The 23,608-nt window shown below is 43.8% G+C and overlaps 1 protein-coding gene across 1 annotated transcript in view; it reads left to right on the top strand.

The window, feature by feature from the left end:
• The first annotated feature begins 647 nt into the window (after nt 1–647).
• TENT4B (terminal nucleotidyltransferase 4B) overlaps nt 648–23,608 on the top strand; it is a 45,975-nt gene continuing 23,014 nt past the window's right edge. The window contains exon 1 of the mRNA XM_074882147.1: nt 648–1,386. Coding sequence (XP_074738248.1) covers nt 839–1,386 — 548 coding nt within the window. The 5' untranslated portion in view covers nt 648–838. The remainder of the gene's footprint in view (nt 1,387–23,608) is intronic.

Raw genomic sequence — 23,608 nt, 5'->3', positions numbered from 1 at the left:
ACCTAGACTCTCTTTTCCTCTCCTTTGGAGCTGAAGGAAAAGCAGGAAGACGCAGAGTGTCCGTAACCATCCCCAAAACAGTTTTAGGGGAGTGCAGTGGCAGCTGACAGTGTAGGAGAAGGGTAATGCGACCGCAGAGCGCTGGTACTGGTGCTCCCGACGCCCTTATCTCCTGTACACACGCACCAGCCGAGCGGGCTGACCGAAGCAGCACCCCGCACAGCGGAGCCCTCTCCGCCGCCCCGGCCTCCGCCGCCGGGGCCCTCTGCCTGCGGCCGCCCCCCGGCTGCACCTGCTGCCGGCGGGGCTGGGGGAGCGGGCCGAAGGCTCGTCCTCCGAGCGCGGCCCCTCCTGCCGCTGCCCCCCACGCCTGAAGCGCGCGGCCCGGCGCGTCTCCCGGCGGCCGGCGCCCCGCTGAGGGCTGGCCCGGGACGAGGCCGGTTCTGCCCTGAGAGGAGCCGCCGCTCCCGCCCGGCCGGGGGGGGGGCTCCGCTCCCCGGCGGCAGAGGCGCGGGGGGAGGCCGGCGCCGGGCCGGGGGCGGCGGGCTGCCGGGCCGAGGCCGTGGTCCGCCAGGGGCACCGCCCGCCCGTCCGGCCCGGCCGCCGCCGCCGCCCCCCTTTAATGCGCGCGGCCCGTGTGCCGGCGGCCCAGCCGGGCCCCGCCTCGCCGCGCTCGCCAGGAGGGGCGGGGGCTGTGGAGCGACGGCAGCGAGCAGGCAGGCGCGGAGCTGCCCTTCCATAGGAGCCGCCATTAGCGCTGGGACCCGGTGACAGGGTCTCGGCGTCGGCGGCCGGCGCGGCGCGGGGAGCGGAGGCAGCCGGGGTGGGTCCCCGTTTGATGGATCCCCGGATCGCCTGGTTCCAGCCAGAGCAGCTCGGCCCCTCGAACCGCCTGTGGATGCAGATCTGGGAGACCACGCAGGGGGTCCGCAACCTCTACTTCCAGCAGCAGCAGCAGCAGGAGCAGCAGCAGCAGCAGCAGCAGCAGAGCGCCCCCGCCGGGGCCGGCCCGGCCTCCCCGCCCGGCATGTACCGCGCCCCCCGCGCCGACCCCCAGCCCGACTTCCTGCCGCTTGAGAGCGCCAACAACCAGCACAACCGCAGCCACCACCAGGCCTCGCCGCCCCCGGGGGCCGCCGCCTGGGCCCGGCCCGCACGGGGGGGGCCGCCCGCCGCCGCCGCCGCGGCCGCCAGCAACAAGAGGAAGCGCGACAACAAGGCCAGCACCTTCGGGCTCAACTACAGCCTCCTCCTGGGGCCCCCCGGGCAGGGCCGGGCCCCCGCCCTGGGGGACGAGCCGGCCGCCCGGGCCCAGGCCGGCCTGGCCGAGCCGCTCTACACCGGCACCCCCTGGAAGAAGAGGAACTACAGCCAGGGAGTCGTGGGGTGAGCGGCCGCCGCGCCGGGCCGGAGGGCGGGCGAACGAGCGAGGGGGGCGCCGGGCAGCGGCCAGCGCCGGGCCTGGCCCCGGCCCGGCCTCCGGAGGAGGCGGGGGTCGAGGCCCTCCCCGCCCCGGGGCCCGCGCGGGGAGCGCGGCCGCACGCCGGGGCCGGGCGGCAGGAGCGGGGCTGCGCGGTGCCGCGCACGGGGCGGCCGCCGAGGTGGCGGCGGGGGACGCTGGGCCGCGGCACCTGAGGCGCGGCGGCGGGGCGCGGCCCAGGCCCCGGCCCCGGCCCCGGCGGGTGGCGCAGGGTTGCCGGCCCGGGCCCCCGGGGCACCGCTCGCTGCCGGCGGGGAGAGGTGGGGGGGGGGGCGGGCAGCGGGCGCCGAGCCGCGGCCCCGGCTGTCAGTGCCCGGCGCGGCGCGGGCCGCCCGGGGAGAGGCCGTGCCCGGCGGTGCCCGGCGGCCGAGCGGCCTGCGGCGGGGCAGCCCCTGGTGCGCCGCGGCGCTGAGCGACCCACCCTCGGGGCGAGCGGCGCCGGGCCGGGCCGTGCGGGCGGCCGGGGCGGCGTCTCCTCGGGGAGGGGGTATAAAGCGAGCGGCGGGTGCCCGGGTGCCCGTGTGCATGCTAATGGTGCGGGCACGCCTATCCGCAGGGGACGGGAGCTCCTCGCAGGCTCTTCTGCTGTCACCGCGGGGGCACGTGGGGCGTGTTGCACGCTCCTCGCCCGGTAACGCGCCTGGCTCCTCAGGCGCGGGTGCTCCGCTGTCACCCTGCTGCTCGCTTTGCGGTTAGTCGGGGCGGTTTTGTGGTCGTTGAGACGTCTCACGCCGGTCCTGCTCACGCACATGCTGCGAGGCAGGGTGAGGCGCGTCGCTCGGCTGTAGCTCGGGGTGGCCGAGCGGGGGGAGGGAGGAGGACGGCGGGCAGCGCTGTCAGCTGGGCAGGTCCTGCCCGCCCGCCCTCCGCAGCCGCTGTCAAGCACGCTTCTGAAGCTTTGTGCTACGTGTGGAACTATAACTTAAAAAAATTGTTAATCTGCTGCTGTTAAAGTGCACGGACGAGATAATTACATGGGCAGTGCATTTTCTAAGACCTGACAGAGAAGGTATGCACGCATCCTGGCACTCGCGCTCAGGAATAAACTCGCAGGCATCTGTAGAGCGTTATGGATTTCAGTATGGGATTATTAATGGTTTTCATGGATCTCTGACTGTGGAATGCGCGTGCTGATCCGAGTGTTTTGTCCGTAGTGTTTTCGTGTTAGCTTAGGTCTCATCGGTTGACATTGCACAAGCCCACAGAGATGGAGGGCGGGCAAACATGTATCTTCCATTTACCTGAAAACTGTTTTGAGCTCTCCCCCACCCCCCCCTTTTTTTAAGCATGAGGACGTCTTCTGGTATGGATGATGCCCTGGATAAAAGCCATTTGGTAACTTCTGTGGCTTTTTTTTTTAAAAAAAGTTCATGCTTTTCAAAATACAACCTTTGCCTTGACCCATAGCATATCCCTCCTCCCCGCGGCAAGAGCACTTTGACATGTATTTGACTTGTTAAGTACGGATCTCTGGTGTGATGTATGCAGGTGTAATACCCTTTCCAATCCTGCTCCTTTACAAACCAGCCTGGCTTGGTTCCAGGGTTCAGATGGCAGAGGTGTATGGTGACAGTCAAAGGCCAGGAAGAGCTCGTTTTAGAAATCAGTAATGATTTGGGTGCGTCGGTTTTTGTGTGCCCAATTTGTATCTAAGGGTGCTTCAGCCCCTTCCCACTGGAAAGCGTTGACCTCAGCCTTCTGAAATTGCTGTTCTGTAAGATTTGTCAAAATGACTATTCAAATTTGCTGGTCGCTTTGGAAAACAAACTCTTACCACCTCTGGCTCCCTATTTTCTTGCCAGCTCCTACGTTTCCTTTACTGCTGGGGTTATAATAATTTATAAAATGACACTGCAGAAGTGTGCTATTTTAATTTCTGTAGTCACTATACATTGGAACCTTCTGTAACTTTCTTCACATGACTTAAAAGTAATGTGTGCAAAGCATACCAGGTGCTGAATTTCTGTAATATAGTTTTTGGACTCTGTTTATGTTCTAGCTTGTCACTTACTTGAAGGTTGAGGAACATTTTTTAGAAGTGCCTTTCTCTCTCTGTCTTGTAAATCCATAAACCTTTTCCCTGTACTGAAGATATGGGGGCGGAGGGGAAAAGGGTGAGCTTCAGCAAGAGATTAGTAGTGATAATAATAATAATAACTGTACCACAGTATTCAAGGTGATGTCTTTGCTAGAGTAGTATTTTGGTTGAATCAGTTTTAAACTCCAAGTGGAAGCATGTTGTGGACTTTTTTTTTTTAATAGTATCAAAAAGTAGTCAGATATGTTGGTCTACATTTGGCTTGACTGTCTAGTTTGCAGGATGCTCAGGCTCTGTTTTAGCTGTTTCCTTTGTTCAAAGCAGAGTAAGGTAGAGTGTCTCAAGATACACCCGTATGCTGCTTTTCCTAAATTATGGAAGTGAGTGGTGTTTGCTTCTAAAAAGCAATTTATTCCAGAGGTATTTAGAGGCATTTGGCTAAAAAATCTTGAATGAAGAATTTTGAAAACAATTTCTAAAAGGAGCTGAAGCTTCTTAGGAAAGCGTAGAAAATGCTTAGGTCTTGCGAAGGTTGCAGTGTGACCGACTGGCTGCTGGCAAGGCCGCATGAAGCCTCCGGTGTAACTGCCTGTGGTGTGCACTGAGGTGCTGCCATTGCTCCTGCATACAAGTTTCTCTTTAATAATTGACTGTTGTAAGGTGCCTGTCTTAAGACACTGGACAGTGATGATGGATAGAGAGGTTTGTAAATGAGGTTGTGCTAAAGTAAATATTTTAAATTAATTATTTCTGACATGAATACCCACATTTGTCTTGACTAGTTCTAACACTTACTGGGGAAAAAAGACACCTGCAATTCTATTACAGCATTATTTGTGTGTTAACAGGTACCTTTCTCTTCTCTAATTGTTTCGATGCAAATTGTGAAAAAATAGTAAAGGTTCTCAACACTTTTTCCCTGTATACCATCCAGTTACTTTGTTCAGTTAATCACTTTAAACTTTGAATCTTTTGAATACAACACTGTTGTGGAACAGTCCCATTTTCAGCAAGGTTAGGCCTGACTTGCTGGCAAACACAGCTGAAAGCTGACATGTGACATTCATATTTCTAGTGCAAGGGTGTCGCTTGTGTGTACAGCTGTGCAAAACCAGCTCTGAATACTCGATTATATTGATCAGCTGCCTGGAAAAGCAGTCTCAATAACTTTTAGCTAGTTGAACAGTTTATGTAAACACCTAACAGAGTGTAACTAGCTGTCTAAAGATTTAGGTATGGTAAACATGTTGAAATAGTAGAGATTTTAGTTAAAAGCTAAGTATCCATTCAGTCAAATCTTTGAGGTTTTTCTTTTCAGGTTTTTTATTTTTATTGAGAAACATACTTTCTTAGTTAATGCTGTTTATACAAAGAGATAACCAAATAATTAAAAAATTATCCCCAAAAGTATTTTTTTTTTTTTAAAGATCAATTTCTTACAAAGTATGCACAATATTTTCTAACATTCACCAATGCGGAAATACTGACATTCAACATGTGGCCAGTTTTTACTCCCACAGAGTTAATGATGCTATTGTACACATTGTATTCTGGCCTGTCTTTAATATTTTCCCTTATTCTAAGTTTTCAGATTTATACTTCTATTAATAATGCAGATGTTTGCATTACAGGTACTGTACTTTGTTCTGGTACTCTTAACTTGGTGATTTCTGAAATACCACTGTAAATAAGTTGTTAGTGCTGCCCGCAAGTTGCTTTGCACCAGTTGGATTCAGTTTGCATATCTTTCATCCTCGGGGGACTTTGTCAACAGACAGTAGTGCTAAAAAGAACAGATATCGCAGAAAATGAATGAAAAGTTTTACAGCATGTATATGATGTTACTGTTGACTTAACATGTAACATACCTTTAAAGAGTTTAGTTGTATTTGCATTGACAGGGTACTTAGTAGCAAAAGTCAATGAGGATGTGGAGGAACGTGTGGGTTGGGGTTTTGAGGGGAAGTCTGTGTGTGTGTGTGTCTGTGTCCTATGGGCAACAGTAAATGTTAGTAGTGTCACAATTAAAAAGAAAGAAAAAGAATTTGGGGTACTGAAATGGCCATTTTACAGCTTTCACTAAGTTTAGATTGAACCTAGCTAGAAGGTGACACAAGAAGAACTGCTTAAGCCAGAAGCCGTAAGCATAATAAAACCCCAAAAAAAAGACTTGCATGTAAATTTGGCTAGCTGCCTTGTAGGTTTCTGTGATTCTTGTGCCAAAAGAAAGAGTCCAGTTTGTATGCAGTTCCCAGGTAGGAGGTAGGGATTTTGGGACTCTGTAGGGAGCTGGTTAGTTTTCACAGGAATCTGCAGCCAAAGTCAAGAACCCAATTCGTGTGTGAGTTTAAGGAAGAAAATCTGTCAGTGTGTCCTCCCGAGGAGGAACCTGGGTTAAATAGAAAACAGTGCATTTTGAAATATTGAGTGCACACTGTTTTGAAGTACTGATGGAAACTTTGCCATGAAAGGGAGAGAATCCTGTGCCCCCAGAGGAGGGGTGTGCACCCGGCCGTGCGCACGCTCACAGGCTGCGGAATTGGTTGGCACGGAATTGAGCAGGCTTCAGTTTATTTGATATAAGGGTTCCCAGCATGTTGCTCAGGATTACAGAGGATACCATGAAATAAATCATAACTACTTTAGGAAGAAAATAGCTTAAAGCCATACGTCTTTGCTACAGAAATTCTATTATGATTTTTTTCACATGAAGTTCGTCAGCTTCTCGGATCTTTTTAATCTCTTTTTTGAAAGAAGCTAAGTGCATTAAGGCGGGTGCAAGCTCATTCTCCGCAGGCTTTGAGTTGACCAGAGGACATGTAGCTACAGTAACGCAGCTGTTTGCCTGAGATAACTTACCCTTGTGTCTCTTTAGCTCTTACTTGCTCAGGCCCTTGCATGGTATCAACCGCAGTAGCACGGTCTCCGTGTGGGTTAGAGCATGAACAGAAAGAGCTGGGTGTAGAGTGGGCAGAGCAAGTATAGAATCATAGAATCCTATAGGTTGGAAAAGACATTCAAGATCATCAAGTATGCGTACCTGCAGCAAAACATCCAGCCAGACTGAATACCTAGCTTAGGAAAATCTGATAAAATCCTAATCAATTGTTTTACATCATGTACTATAAAGTGCTTAAATCAAATGCATGGGTGGTGCTTGATCTGCTGTTGCATTACTTGATACATACAAATGCTTCACATTAGTAAAACAAGCACTTCTGTGCACAGACTTCTGACTTCTGGTGAAACAACGAGGTGCATGCATGCCTTGTATCTTCTGTTAGAGTAGTTGCATGCATTTTGGATTAGTGAAGACATGTATGTTAAAACGCAGGTTGCAGCTGAATTCACTGTGTACATCATGTGTAAAAATGAATTAGGAAAAATTCATAGACACAAATCTGCGTGCTTCCTGCAGAAGCCTCTTACAGTGGTACTCTCTCCTCACTGTAGCTGTGTACGTAAGCTGTAAGGTAGAAGTGCAAGGATGTGGCTCAGGTGCAAATCCTTTCCTTGTGTCTGTCTGATAAGATCCACTGTCGCTCTTCGTCTCGTCCTGAGTCATGCCACAGCACAGTTCTGGCAGTACCCTTGTGACAGCTTGTGCAGCTCTTGAAGGCGGTCATCTGGGTTTTATGGAAGTGAAATCAGATATTTCCCCACAGCCTCCTTGAGTAAGAAATTACTTCTTTTGGAGGGGTTGGACAGAAACAAGTTTACTAGGGGATGAAGATGTTGGACTAAAGGCAGTTTGAGGACACCTTTAGGAAATATACTGTAAATATTATATAACAGTATTGTTTGAGCTTGCAGAAGTTTGGAATGGTGCCAACATTTCAGCACGTTTTGTTTAAACAATTTAAAGAGGACTTCAGAGGCCTGCTGGTTTCTACACATGCAAGGAAACAGCATGTGAATGTATTCTTGTAAACTTTTTTTTTTCCTCCAAGTTTTACTTTCTGTTTGGGACTTGGGCACCTATTTACCTTGGAGTGTCTATATAAGGAACAGAAGTTTGGCAGACTTTTTTGGGTAGATAGGGATGTCTATATTAAGTAATAGGAAGAGTATGTCATTCCCTCTTGTGCGCTTACTGATTCTCAAGAGCTGATACATGCAGTATGCAGTTGAAAAAAGAGGATCTCACCCTGAATCTTTATTAGTATTATATTAAGATGTGTTGGGGTTGTAGCTCTTATTTTTTAATTGGCAAACTGTTAGTATAAGGTCAGTTTTAGGAAGCCTGAGATTGTATTGTTGGTCCTCCCAAACAGATGGGGACCTGTATCATGAAAGCATATTGTTGCATTTTTCTCTCCTTCAATTTTTTTTTAAACCATCTTGCTGTTATACTTTGTTTCTGGGCAGCTTATACTCACTTATTTAATGTTGGAGTATGAGGTTTGGTTTTTACTTTGGGAATTTGTAAAACTTTGAAATGCACTTTTGAGAAGTTATGTGTGTAACCTTGCTATCAAAATAGGAAATCGTATAATACTTTATTTCTTTTTATTGACCTCATAATTTGGTAATTCAGAATACATCTCTGAATATGGGGTATGTGCTCCAAAATAATGCATGTGCCAAAATTAAAGAGGTGACTTTTGCTTCAAAGATTTTTGTTTGTGTTGCATGTGATGTAAAACAGTGGTTCCTACGCTCTTTGCTGGATGTTGGAATTGGCAGCAGTAACAGAATGTGGCAGGTTAGGTATTGTGTTAAGGTGTGTGTGCTAGTAGTGATATAGTGACATAACCAGTGAAAATTTTGCATAGGATGTATTATAAGGAAATAAATACTATTGCTGTTTTTAGTGACTTGTTTACTTCCTAATTCGTTATTTGAACATGCTAGGACTTCTTAAATTATGAATGTTCATCTCTTTGAATTATCTCTTCACATGAACTGCCAAAGAGTGCTCAAGATGTCAGTCATATTTGAATATTGCTTTCTGTCCCTTTGCCTAGGAATTGGGGCTAAAGAAAATATTCCTATAAGCAAGAAGAAGAGATGAAAACTAGTGAACTGGATGCAGGCTTCAGATATTTTTCCTAGGCTGTGAATAGTTTTACAGAAGGAGCAATTTGAACTTTAATCGTTTTGTAACTTTAACCTACAATAGATAACACAGCAGGAATTTTTTCCAGGAATACTATGAACTTATGATGTCAGAGCAAGAGATAGACGTGGTTCGAGGCAGCAGAACTCTTGTTTGTAAGTTAGTACAAAAACCTCTCCTGTAGATCTCTAGAGCCTGTTTAAATCTTTTCAATAACTGTGTATTGGTGATACTCACATGTTGTATCATAATGACACAATTAATGTATTAGTTTGCCGCATTCAGTATAGGTCTTTTGATACTAGCAGTCCCTGATGGTTATCTGTCTGACCCTTAAAGTTGTGTCACAAAATTTGTGTGAGACTGAGCAGCACAGCCCCTTGAGCTGGTTGTGTGCCATGGCCACCCCTGGGCCTCGAAGCTCTGAGGGGAGCTCCCAGGTAGGAGGCAGCTGCTCCAGGGCAGTTCTAGGACATCAGCTCAGTGTGAGGAGGGACTGGCTGCATGACTGGGTCTGAGGGTGTCTTATGCTGGTACGTCAGCAACATCTGTTAATTTTCTTCCTCCCATGGTGACAATTAAGATTATTTGGCAGCCCTCATTCCAGATCAGCCTCTCTGACAGTCCCATAATGTCCTCCATGGCATGAGAACTACATCTGAATTATTCAAAAGCAATGTGCAGCTAAAGAGGCACAGTCTTGCTACAATTGCTTGAGAAGGCTTTACGGTGTGGAATTCTCCATCAGCATACTGTATTGCTTAGACTAGATATTAGGATGCATTTCTTTACAGAATGGGTTGTTAGGCGTTGGAATGGGCTGCCCAGGGAGGTGGTGGAGTCCCCATCCCTGGAGGTGTTTAAAGAGTAGAGTCATGGTATAGTTGGGAACTGTCAATGTTAGGTTAATGGTTGGACTGGATGATCTTCAAGGTCTTTTCCAACCTAGACGATTCTGTGATTCTGTGATTCTGCATACATCCTGCAGGGCTTTTTTTTGCATTGCATTTTACAGGATTTTTACTGGAAAACAGTGGTAGCAGAGGTTCAGATAAACAGAGGCTTAGGATCAGAGTAAGTGTCTGTGCCTCTCCACTCTTCCATCTTGTTGGCATGATTTATTAGGGGGGAAATAGACAACACTATATTGAAAATGTTATTAGAATGGGGGAAGCAGTGTTGTGATTCTACAAGCAATGGAATATAACAGTTAAAGTCTTCTAGAAACTTTCAAGTCAGGGGAATGAGGGTAGTAGAGGAAGAGGTGTATAGGTGAGTAGGAACATTGGCTCATCATCTTCACTCAGTGTAGATTTACTTCCAGGTAGATTTAAGTACACACATTTAAAGTGTCACATGCTTTCATACAATTACTTTGTTTATGGACCCAGTAAAATCTGAAAGAACTTGCATTAACCTGTCACAAATATCAGGTAGAGATAAGCCCTTCATATAGTGTCATACTGTAATTAGAGTAAGAATGCCACTAAAATGCAGCATGCAGGAATATCTTGCTGTAGTCTGATGACTGAGGTGTTGATCTTACTGTTACATGTCAATGTGTAGTCTGAAGGTAGTGAGTCCTTAATCAAAGCTTGTTGACCTTGCCTGACCTCTTGATGTTGTGATTGATCTAGACTGAGGAAGTATGATAACATAACTTTCTTCTTTTCTTAAGTTTTTGTCTGTGTTAATTTTAAAGCTGTTCACTTCCTCTGTTACTTTAGGAACAGCTGATATTTTCTCATGTATTACAAAAAGCAAAAGATTTTTTTGTTCTGGTTTTGGCTTTTGTTTTTGTTTTGTTTTTGTTTTTAAGGGGCTTGTTACAAAAAGCATACTCCTTTATATTAATTTACATTCCTCCCCCTTCTCCCTCAGTGATATTTTGGCTTTAATATAAAATAAGTATGTGTATCACTTGAAAATTGCGTGAAGATTTACCCATGTCTTGCGCCTTGCACGTGGCTTTATCTCTTATGCATTCAGAGGTACTCCTGGTCAGCAAGCTTTCCACAACTGTCAGTTAAAGTATTGGATTAAACATAGTGCAGTGAAGGAACTATCTTGATCTGAATAATGATCATAATTACAAATCATACAGTCTTGGGTTAATACTGAGCCAGGCTGAAAAAAACGAGGTCCTGATAGTTTATTTTATTTAATTTTTGCTTCATTATGTCACACTTTTCTTCAGTTGGGTGATTAAACTCATGTGCTTGAGGATCTTCTATTTACTTAGCCTTCAGGTTGTGTTTTGGATTCAGTGTCTTACTCTCATTCAGCCATGGGGATTTTTCCTTGTAGTAGTCATACTTGGCAGGTCCTCACAGGAGAAAATTTTCATGTTGATTTTTGCCTTGAAGAGGTAGTTTGTTATTTGAGGTAAGCAGCTTCTTTACATGTACCTCTGCTTCCAACATCAGGTGGAAGAGAAGTTTGCCTCACCGAGCCTTTGGATTTCCTCTTACGGGATAGTTTTTGGTATTAGGCGGAAAGGATGGTACTGTCTTGCTTTTGTTGCTGTCTTGTAATTACATTATACCTCAGCTGCAACTGTTTTCTTAGCTAAAATCTATCTAAATTTGAATTAAAGTGATCTTCTGAAGCTGCTCTTGTTGCAACTTGGCCAAATGTGACAGGGCATATACAGGTGGGAAAAGATAATGTTTCAGTTGAAGTGAGTAGCAGTGTCAGCTCCTGGCATAACAGCACCTTGGAGCAAACAAAGAGAATAACTGTGTAATAACAAACTTTCTCTCTCATTTCTTGTATAATGTGGTATTTGCCTGTAGGCATTAAGTCACCAAACATTATATGCTGGAATAGTTCACTTCAGTTTTTGCTCCTCTGAAGCATACCTGCTTCAGGCATGCTGAAACGTGCTCTTTCTAGTTGCTATTGATTCAGCAGTTTGTAGAGCTCACAGCGACCCTCTTACGCTTCTCTGATAGCTGGGCTCCACTGCTGCATCTTCTGCACAGTTTTTTGGTACACTAGATACATTTGCTTAATCTTCAAATTATTACTGAAACTATTGTGTGAGAGTGGTTTCAGTAAGTGAGTTGAATGAATCTTGTGTGGTTTTCTGAGAGCTCTGCACAGCCGCTTGCTCTCCATTTGCTACTTCTGTCAGAAGAACGCACACAAATGCGTTAATGCACAACATGTAGACGGTGTGAGGAGGTTTGCCATGCTGGGGATGTCCCTTCCTAGAGTGCGTTCCAGTGTTCGTGTACATGTTACTAGGCCTGAGTCAACTGTGAAGATTGAACTCTCAGGACCATTAGAAGTCCCTTTTTTTCACCATGGGCTGATTCTTTTGTCCTTATGTCCAAGCAGAACCCAGCAATTCAGGTAGTTGCATGAAATCTTTTATAAGTCATCTTTCAGCATATATTGGTGTCTCTGAATTTTAAGATTTTGGACTTATGGAAGGTATTTCAGTGAAGTATTTTCTAGGCTTATATTGCTAGTTTTCTGACAGATGTACTAGCTGAAGCTTCAGGGGAAAGAAGAAGATAAAAAGCCGATTTGATCCCCAGGGTTAGTCAGAGCCTGGCTTCTCCAGATACTTTGAAGGACGAGACTGGCCACCTACATTGGAGGAGGAAGCTTTTCTTCCAGTTCCTGACACTGAAGCTCTTGAGTGTGCATCTCTATCACTGGGCTAATAGAGGTGACCTCAGGAAACATATTTATGTGATCTGCTTAGGCATTGTCCTTATTTGACGGTTATTGTTTGTAGCTTTGTAGCCCAGAGTGATAAGCAGAACAGAAGGAAGCTGGTGACTCTCCAAAATATTTTGCAAGTTGAGTGCTACTGCTCCTGGCCCATGGTTTTTCTGGTACCTGTGCATCTTGCCTTGCAAGTGGGAGTGTCTGAGCACAAGAGAGCAAACCAGAATATGAACAAATAGTTTCTAATAATCTCCTTTATTGCATCATGAATCCCAAAATGAATCCTGTGTTGTTTAATCTGAACATAGTTCACTGTGCACACCCCTACTGTAAAGATAACAAATCACCAAAGTATAAAGTTACCTGAAATGTTCCTTGTACCTTGCCATAGTATGTGTGATTATTGCTCCCCCTCCTCCTTCAAAATGTGCCCCCACCAGTCACTTTTGAGTGTTTGGAAGTGAGAGAACTACTACTGGGATTTGAATTTTGCCTGGAAGTGACAGCAGCGCATCTAAACTTGTATTAGTACTGTAGCAGAGTGTCACCAAAGTGCAGTAACAAGAAATAAATGGGTGATAAGCTGGTTCTGAACATGTGCTAAATGAATAAGTTGGGGTCACTGGCCATTTTCCTTGAAGAATATAAATTTAACATACAAACTTAAAACTGTGTGGTTTTAATACTAAGTGCTAACTTCAAGTCTTTTGATAAGAAGTTTTCAATACTTCTAATACAGGAGATGTGACCAAAGTGACTTGTGGCTCACTTTCATATTCCTTGAACGTTCCAAAATGCTGTACAAAATTCCCTCCTCTAAAAAAAAAAAGCAGTCCAAAACTGTGAATGTTAGAAAATGTTGGAAAGCTTTAGGAATCTGCATTGACTTTCCAGGTGGCACACTGGCATTTCTGATTTAATTTGAAAATGTTCCTATGCTGGAGCTGAAAAGGTATTAACAAACTGCAACTGTGGCTAGTTATTGGACTTTTTATCTTTATATTAAGTTTGATCTAGTGTGTTACTGAAGCAGAGGTGTTTAGAGTTTTATTCTGTTCTTGGTTCCTCTGCCTATGTAGCAGCTAAAAAGCAGGCTTGCTGCACAGATGGACACGAGGTGGCTTTCTGGAGTTAGCACAGCGCACTCTCCGGGTGTGCGTTCCTGATTTGCAGGGACAAGTGTGTAAGCAGCACCAGCTGCTGGTAGGAACTCAGGCTTTAAACAGCTTTTTGACTTGGCTTTAAGGTGAACAGCGTAAGCCTGGGATTGTGGTAGTGTCTCTCTTCCTTTTTGGGGACTGGTGTGGGCTTATTTGGGGCACATGTTTGAAAGTTTGAATCAACTCTGATGGAAGGAGACAGGAGTTAATAATTACACTGCTCTCCTTCCTTTCAAGTCAAATAATTTATCACGTTGTAAACAAGAAGAGTATCTGCCAGGCAGAACCTGCTGTGTGTGTCAAAGTAGAGGACTTCTCTCCTGAAAGTAGAGGACTTTTCTCTGCTCCCTTCTTTGTCAGAAAACCTTGTTTTTGAGCCCCACGTGAGGCTTGCCTGGCTTCATGTTGGGTGACCCGCCACACATGCAGCCATTCACTTGGTGAGAAAGGTCTGTGCTGCAAGTTTTTAGCTCCGATCAGAGTATTCAGGTGAGATTTTTTTTTCTGAGCATGTTATCCATCAGAAGTGCTCGTCAGCCTCCCGGGAGTGTGTTAGTCTTGCCTCTGCCCAGATAGCATGCAGTATCATTTATTGGCAGGTCACAGATTGTTAGTTTGTGTGATAATATTTACTACACTAACAAAATAATAGCAATATACTAGTGATGTATAAAGAACCGTCCTGCTAGCCTGGCTTTATGAAGGGTGACAGAAAGGTGTATTAGCTGACCTGCAGTATCCCTCTGTTCTCATTTAATAGTAACACCACTGGTGATACTTGAAAAAACTGATGTAATACACCTTTTTTTTTTTTTTTTTTAACTCCCTTCTCCTACCTGTTGTGCTGGTACAGAAGCGGTCAGACCTACTTGCAAGCATTGTGGGGATTTGCTGGCTATAGCTCTTGTTGCAATCCTAACACAAACTGATACATTACTGTGTTATTGGGAAAGTTCAGCTAATATAGATTGAACTACTACTGATACTGAGAGTTACATTTACATCTTGTTAAGCTCTTGTTTAAAAAAACTTATAAACTGTTGTTTGATCTTTTCAAGTGAGAGCTTTTTAAGCAAGGGGAATTGGCAGGCTGAGGAATTACTAATTCTCCACTATAGGAAATAAATACCTTTAACTTCTTTGTGGTTTTAGCTGTTTGGAAATTTACCTCAAGTTGTAATTACAGAATGTATGAAGTACATTCTAACAGTTGCACTTCAAACTTAAAGGCTTTTAAAAAAATATATCTGTATTTTAAATTATGAGGTTGCAAACTGTATAGCTGCTCTGCGTATGTAACTGTTCCAACAGACTAATGTTTTTCTACAAGTGAGCTAGAGAAAAACCTTGTGGTAGTATTTTACAGAGGATGTAGGAATTACTGGTGTGTTTCAAGATAATTAGATATTACCAGAGTTGAAGCCTTTTTGTCGTTATGAAATAAAGCAGCTATTTCCCATCTCTGCTCTTCCCACTTTGTTTTTCCTGAACAAAACCTTTCTCTCCTGCTTCATCATGTTCTTTTGTTAGTACTTTTTCTTTCAGCTCAGTTGAAGTAGCAGTTTCTCTTAATTTTTTTTTTTACTCCTCTGTTAGCAAAACGCATGCCTTACTTTGGCAACCCTCTGCCTGGGAGAATAGAAGCAGCAGACTCTCATAGCACTTGCTTACAGAGATGGGAAGGATGGACAATATATAGATATCTCCAGAGAAGAAATAGAAGGCTAGTCCCACACATGTAGTGATTCAGTTAGACTGTTTTTATGTACAGTATGATTAAAAAGAAAAAGCAGTGGGAAGAAAGGGTGCTTCTCAAAACGGTCTTTCCAGTTGGCATTTGATGGTTTTGCTGAAAATGCTGTAAAAATAGAGAGCAAGACTGAGTATGCATATGGCACAGGTTTAAAAGCCAGTGGATCAGTTGCAGAGTTATACTTTAGATTGCTTATTGATAGAACTAATTCAAGCATCTAATTTATAATTAAAGTTCAGTAGGATTTTTTTCCTCTTAAAAACAAATTTCTGTAGGAAGAATTCTAGTACATCTGAGTGTATTTTAGGAAGACAAAGCACACATTGCAATTTATAAAGATAAAAAATGCTCACTTCTACCTTGATAGGAAAAAAGAATCTCTTACATTACTTATTGACTAAAGAATGTGTTTGGGAGTTTTAATTAGAAATAACTTGAATTAGTTTAAAGAAGATAGCATTCATCCTGATTGCAGCAAAGGATCTATAAAGTAAATAAAAAGCTGAAAAGAAGGAGATAATTCAAATAATTGAAAAGAACTGACCACATTGATTCTTTCTCTTGTGTTTTAATGTCTCTACTATACTTTGGCCATTTCCATAAGACAGTGCTATTTTAGTGCCTTTTATGATGCAGTTAAACCCATAAGTTAATGTTAAATCCAGAACATAAATAAAAAACCAGTGATTTGAGGGACTTGGGGGGATGGGTGTTGATTAGGAGGAAGAAAGAGGGGACTATGCTATATGCTTTCAAATATTTGCACAGGGTAGAAGTTGTAGGTCTTGTAATGTAAATTTAGTGGCATCTTTTTTTACTCCACAGCATTTGAAGAAATGTGCATAATCAGTCCACCATAAATTGTTGAAGTGAACAAACTAACTCCGTTCAGAAAAGTGTTTTCAAACTCAGTATCAGAGTGATTATATTAATCCCAAAAGACATTAGTCTGAAAACAGGATCTGGGTTCTTGAATCAATTATGTATTTGTGAAAATTTTGCCCTCCCTCAGGCCTAAAAGGCAATTCTGTGAATTACTCAGCAGATGACAAATGCTAGTCAGAAAGGTCAAACTGTTCTTGGGTAAATACTGAACGCTACTGAAATACCCCTTGGTTGCCAGAGGTGGTCTTCTGGATGTAGGTATGCCAGTTGAAGGTGTTTCTTCCCCTGGCCTCTTTTATTCCTCGCCACCTGGGTGGAAGGGACTGCTGTTGCCATCCTTGAGGGTCCTCTTTGGGCTCCCAGCTACGCTTAGGAGAAGTTAAGCTGCCTTAGCTGAACTGATGAAGGTGGAGGGATTTAATTTGGCTAACTTTGCCGTAGATGGATTAGGGAGGTTTGTGTAATCCTGTTAAAACAGGCCTTGTCACTGGGAAGCTGGGGAGCGGTAACAAACACCTGGGCTATAACTGGGCTATGACAGAAATAAATCTCATTTGCCTAGCTCTCTGCAAAGTGAAATTCTCCATTTACATCTTAGGAAACTGTTTATTCAGTAGATATCCTGATTTTTAGTGATGTTTAGTAATCATATGGCAATGGAATACCTGTTTTTTCTTCATGTCTGTTTTTAGGTAAACTGAAAAATTGGTCTGTGAAGCTGTTTTTCAAATGGGTGAACTGAAGAAAAACGTGATATCAAAAATTGAGCTCCTTAAGCTTTCCTAGTTTTATCAGGTTACTAATATGGACATCTTTTGAAATGTTTCATTTTAAAGCTCCCATAGGGCATATGTGGCTCAAAATATGATTACTATGTGACCTATAATATATTGATATGGTTCAGTAACTAAGGATATAAAAAGTGATGGTCAAAGTCTCTGAGGCTTTTGAAAATTGTTTACTTATTATGCACAGTTTTAGTTTCTTAAAAGGACTGCTGTATCAGTCACCATGAAACCTAACTGCCTAGTAAATCACCTGCAGATGCAGTCAGGTGTTTTTTCAGTAGCTTACAACAGCAAATATTAAAAGAATTTGTCTGCTACAGAGGCCCGGGAGGTGTGGAGAGGACCTCAGCAGATGCTTCATATTTACATTTCCCTCACTACTCTAATGTTTGGTTTTGCTTGAGTTTGTAGGTGGGAAAATAATTTGTGATCTCTACAGTGTCTGCTGTCATTCCTGCTTCGTTATTTAACACATGTAGATGGTAATAGTAATCTAGAAATTACTTTATTAAGCTGGTGGGACATTAATGTTAAGATTGAAAGTTAATTTGGGAAGCTGTTGGATTCCCCATCTTGTAGAGTGTCAATGTTGCTTTTAAAATTTAAAAAACCAAACAAACCAAAAAACCAACAAACGTTGTGACAGGGAGCGTGAGGATTGGGCTTTCTGTGTTTTTCCTTTACCTTAGTTTCAGTTTTGTTCAAAACCATTTCAGGACCAAGTAGGTCACAGATGGAAAAGGGAAAAGCTTTGTTTAGTTTACAAAACTTCTGAACGATCAGAATTTCCTGCCATAAATCTTTTTTTTTTTTACAGTTCAAAACCAGTACCATCTCTTAGTAAAATACCTTGGGAAGCTTCAAACTGAAGTTATTCTCTCTTTTCCTGTGCTGTACTAGCTTTCCTCTCAGGAGTGGAGGGATGAATGCAGTTAGGACTCTTAAGTATTGATGCTTTCAAGAAGCTGAAATACCTCAGGTTCCTCCTTCACATTCTTCCCCAAAGACAATTATAAACCTGAAATTCTACAATATTTGTCTTTGTTGCCTTTGATTTTTATTTTTTTCTCCAGAGGAGACTTAAAGTGGTAGGGGCAACTAAACACTGTGCTATAGGAATTATTCATCCAAAGAAAATACAGATATAAAAGGCTTATTTAGTGCTACAGGGATACATTACAAATATCCCATCCAAGTGTGAATATAAAATCAATAAACTCTTAAATCAGAAGTGATTCATCTTAAAGCATAGAGTTTGGGAAGGCAAAAGTCATCTGTGTGTTCACTGCTTACTTCTGCCTGCTGTCCACAGCAGAGGTGCTAAATAATTTAGATTTCCATCACTCCAAAACTGAAGCTTCCTTCAGAAGATCCTGCCAAAGAATAGATTGTAGTGCACAAGCACTATACAATTTCTTTGCATATGGTTAATATCCATTGTTTAAAATTATTTTCAGTGACATTGCAAATAGTATTTCTTGTGCAAAGGAATATATATGCCCAAGGCAGAGGAAGCTCTTTGGGATGGATGAGCAGAATTTTTAACCCAGTCATTTTTAACAGTTGGAGCAGAAGCTATGGGTAACACCCTGATTGAGAGAAATTAGAACATGCATGCCTGCATAATTTCTCCTGTGAAAGGAAGAGTGAAGAAGCGCCAGAGAAGAGTGGAAGTATAACACAATTCCAGAATGACAAAAGCAGAAAATTTTTCAATTAAAACTTACTACTCTCGTTAGTACAATACTGTATGTTGGCATGCAGAGGCAACATTTAACTGCTATCCTGTGATTAAGCAAAACCAGTCAGAGTTATCTTTATTTCACTGGCTGCTCTGCTTCTCAGCTGCTTGGGGCAGGCAGGGAAGGTCCAGGGTATGGTCCCGCTCGGGGCGAGCACTGGGCATTGGTTGTGTCGGGCTGGTTTCCTCCAGGCTGTTGAAATCTGTGAGCACAGTGGCTTAGTCATTTACTCTGCACCAGGAACCTAGTGCAGAGAAGTGAAACTTGTAATATCATAGAATCATAGAATGGTTTGGGTTGGAAGGGACCTTAAAGATCATCCAGTTCCAACCCCCCTGCCATGGGCAGGGACACCTTCCACTAGACCAGGTTGCTCAAAGCCCCGTCCAACCTGGCCTTGAACACTGCCAGGGAGGGGGCAGCCACAGCTTCTCTGGGCAACCTGTGCCAGTGCCTCACCACCCTCACAGTGAAGAATTTCTTCCTTAGATCTCATCTAAATCTGCTCTCTTTCAGTTTAAAATTGTTACCCCTCATCTATCCCTACACTCCCTGATCAAGAGTCCCTCCCCACTTTTCCTGTAGGCCCCTTTAAGTACTGGGAGGCTGCTCTAAGGTCTCCCTGGAGTCTTCTCTTCTCCAGGCTGAACATCCCCAACTCTCTCAGCCTGTCCTCACAGGGGAGGTGCTCCAGCCCCCTGATCGTCTTCGTGGCCTCCTCTGGATCCGCTCCAACAGGTCCATGTTCTTCTTATGCTGGTGTCCCCAGAGCTGGACACAGCACTGCAGGTGGGGTCTCAGGAGGGGGGAGTAGAGGGGGAGAATCCCCTCCCTCGACCTGCTGGCCACACTTGATGCAGCCCAGGACATGGTTGGCTTTCTGGGCTGCAAGCACACATTGCTGGCTCACAGTCAGTTTTCCATCCACTTATAACCCCAAGTCCTTCTCTGCAGGGCTGCTTTCATTCCACTCGTTGTCCAGCCTGTATTTGTGCTTGGGATTGCCCCATCCCATGTGCAGGATCTTGCACTTGGCCGTGTTGAACCCCATGAGGTTTGCACGGGGCCACCTCTCAGGCCTGTCCAGGTCCCTCTGGATGGCACATCCCTTCCCTCCAGCGTGTCGACCACACCACGCAGCTTGGTGTCATTGGCAAACTTGCGGAGGGTGCACTCGATCCCACTGTCCAGGTCACAAACATATCTGCAGTTATGTTTCATAAAGTGACATGCATCCCAGTATCACTCTTGGTTCCAGTTCTGGACTTAGAGCAATAGCAAGTTGTGCTGCTTTATGTGTCAGGTAACTGAAGTGTACAGTCAGGCATATATGCTTGTCCACATAACCTGTCTGTGTGCTGTGTATATAGAACAGAAATAACATTTTGTTCGTATGTTGTTATTTTTTAATTGATTGCCAGAGGTGCAGTAAGATTCATACTTCCAAATAACAATATCTTGCATATATGTAAACTAGTTGGAGAATCCAGAGTTGCACATTTAGACCCCACAAGTTGTGCTACAAAATAAAGCAAGGTGTGATCAAACTAAGAAAGAAATATAATGCACTGTATTCCATAGTACTTGCATCTGCACAAAAGCTGCAGCTTTTTACCTAAACAGCTTGAGTCTAGCAGACTTGCGTTCCTCATGGTGCTGTTCAGTGATGTTACAGTTGGAGGTCCTTCTTGGCTTTTGCCACCATAATGTGTTTTTTAATGATACATCACTGTATCTGTCAAGTAAATGTAACAGACACTATAATCCACTAAATTTAGTGGCTTCTCTTTTCTATAATTCTGTTCTGTCTGTGAAATTCTGATGGAATCAGCTCACCAGGCCTGAAAACAGGTTGTGATGCAGCTAGTACTTTGTTTTAAAACATAGAGGAAGTGTAAGAGATTATTTTTCTTTTCCCCAAGTGTTAAGATTTCCTGAAGTACAGGACAAAGACCCACTTGTTTACTGCCATATACTGTAATAAAAACAGTAAACTCATGCTCTTATCCATTGCAGAGAACTCTCTCCATGCATCCTAAGTAGGTCTTGAGTGTTGGTATGCTTCAATATGACTATAAAACCAAATGCAATATCTCTCCGTAGTGAAATCAGGTTTATTACAGTGTAATTTCCTTCTAAAGACAAGTCTCCTTTTAAGGACTTTTATCTAAAATAACTAATGAATGTAATGGCGTTAAATAATAAAATACTGTCATGATGCCAAAAATAACTTCTTGGTCTCTTTGATCTTCATTTCAGCTAAAGATATAAAATTCCACAAGAGACTCTTGTAAACAGACTCCATTAATCCAAACAAATTGTTTTGAAAAACAGTAACTATAATAGATGTTAAGACAGTGAATAACCTTGAATTTTAATTTTCAATATAGCTTGAGTTAACTCCACGTTAATTGGAGTCACGCCTCTAAGTCATGTTGCACTGCTCCAAAATCTGCATGTGGCTACTTCTGTTTGTCTTGGCTTTGATTAATCATTCCCTTATTTCTTGGCAGCAGCCATTATCGGGCAGGAAAATATGGTTCCAGGTGTAGTCTTGAGCCTTTACAACTTCTGCCTGCCTTCTGCATGCTGTGGCTCTGTGCAGCACAGGCAGTCCCTAGCAGCATGGAGTCTTGCAGCAGATGAAACACAGATATGTCTGTAGTATTTCCAACTGGTGTGCCGATGGGAACTGTCTCCAGTAGTCTTCAAGCCTTTCTTCTTTCACTGAAAAAGTTCAAATTTCATTTCTTTCGCATCTGCATTGTTTAGTACCATTCAGTGCATGTGTAATGTAAGTTTCTGTGTGTTTGCATGCTGCTTGATTGTTTTTCCATAAAGCTTTACATGACTAAGAAGGATCCCATTTAAAGAGAGGCAGACATGTTACCTATGTTTGGAAAAAGAAATACATCTAGTTCTGACAACACATTATTATTTTATGTGCTTCTGAAGAATGCACCAACTGATAAAATTATCTTGATTAAGAGTGTCAGTGGAGTTAATAAAGAGAAGTGCCCTGAGAGCTGCAGTGTCTGTATGGCTTGGCCCTTTGTGCACTTCGGAGACCTCATTTCTGATTGCCTTGTTCTTTCAAAGTTCCCTTCTGGGGCAGGGCAACAATTAACTCCCATAAAGCAGAAGCCCAGGAGCAGCTGGGCCCATTAATGATGGTATGGATTTGTGCTGTGCCATGCATGAATTTCTTCCCAGGGATAGTCCCTTGGTATTACCCCAGCAGGTTTTGTGCCGTTAAGTGCCCTCAGACAACGTGGTGCCACTCCTCATGGCATGCAGCACATACATGCTGTCAATATTATGTTACCAAAAACACTGCTCTTGGGCAAATCCTGTGCCTTGTGGGTGTCACCATTCTGTTCCAGCTAGTGCAGAGGAGCAGAGGCAGAAACAGGGCTGTGTTCCTTGATCAATTCCCCACAGTAGCCCACAAAGAAAGCGAAGGGTTTGCCAGACATGATAGGAGGCCTTGGGCTGATTCCCAGGTCTTCCTGTAAGCTGGTTCACCAAATTACAGTTGAAAAATTAATTTGCATTTTCTAGAGTTTGATTGTTTTTGCCTGTTTTCCTTGTTGCTCCTGGTTTTGAATGCTACCTTAATGGTCAAGCACATGGAGACTGAAATAACGATTTGATATGTGTGTCTGGCAGTGGGGATGGAGAGTGAACTTGGTTGTTGAAGTGCTCAACTTGTCCTTTATCATGTACTTCTCACCTGAATTCAATTCTTGCAGTGGGAGAATAGCTCTAAGAAGTGTCAACAGGTTGAATAGTAGTGAAGAATAGAAGAACAGGAGATGGCTGAAAAGCCAAAGGCAGAGGAGTCAGTGCCCATGGGAGGGATGGCAGTGGTGGTTTGGAATGTGCACATTAACCCCAGGTTGTAAGCTTCCAAGGAAAAGCAAGAAAGCAGCCATAGGAGGAGGTAGGAAATTTCCTAGCAGTGTCAAAATAAATGCTGAAAACAGCATTTGTCGGTATGAATATTGCAGCTGCGTTGTTCAGAACATCCTTGTGGTACCCAAGATGTTGTGTGTGAACAGTGTGGCAGTAAGGCGGAGAGAGGAGGGAGATGGCATCTTACATTTTTGCAGGAGATATTTTGAGGGGGTTTGTTTTATTTTAGTTTTTAGTTTAAGTGTTTGAAGGCTCCCACTGTAGGTGTCAAAGGAGGAGAAGCTTCTCCGAAGGTTGATTTAGAACAGCTAAATTGGGTGTCTGTCTGGATCTCCCTTTGGAGGAACTCTGTCAGAGGAGTTTTTCTCTTTGCATTAGCTATAGAGAGCTGTGGTGATGGCCACAAGTTGCTAGGCTTTTATGACTATTTCCCTAACCGTGGGGGGGAGGAAATTCCAATAAATGCTCAGTGAAAAGTAATGTAAATATTTTATTCCCTTGTCTCTGAGAGAAAGAAGCTTGTGTTGTTCATAATGCTGCAGTATTGAAGAACATAACGCAGATGGTTTGAGTTCTGTCATTACCTTGACTCTGTTAAATACAACTTTCAGATATTTTAATGTGTTTTGTTGACACGTGTATACAACTTCCAGTTATTAACATTTGATTTATTTAAGTGTATGTGCAGTGGGGAAGTATTAGATTCCACATCTCATCTAAGGGCTTGCTCTTAATAAATTGCTCTCTTCTGATGGTCCCTCAGAGCTTTAAGGAGAGATGCAGTTGTACTTGGTAACTAGAAAGAATACATTTTTAAAAAATAACTAGCTATTACTATAATGGTCATTGCAGGAGACAAATGAAGATAATTTAGCTATTCTGTGGCTGGAATTGGAGAGTTGTTTCGTGTTTTTTTTAAATACGTTGTTAGTCAAGACAATGTGTTTATGATATTACAGAAGCATAGAAATTTGTGGCACTGTATGTACATTCTAATTTCAGCTCTAATCACAGGCAATCTAAACATAACTTACTGACTGTGAGAAGCACAAGTAATATGGTTAACTGTCTGTCAATCACTTATTCCTCTGAGCCACCACTGCAGTG

This window comes from Strix uralensis, chromosome 12 (assembly GCF_047716275.1).
Source record: "Strix uralensis isolate ZFMK-TIS-50842 chromosome 12, bStrUra1, whole genome shotgun sequence".
Classification (NCBI taxonomy): domain Eukaryota; kingdom Metazoa; phylum Chordata; class Aves; order Strigiformes; family Strigidae; genus Strix; species Strix uralensis.
This window is presented reverse-complemented; position numbering and strand designations above follow the sequence as displayed.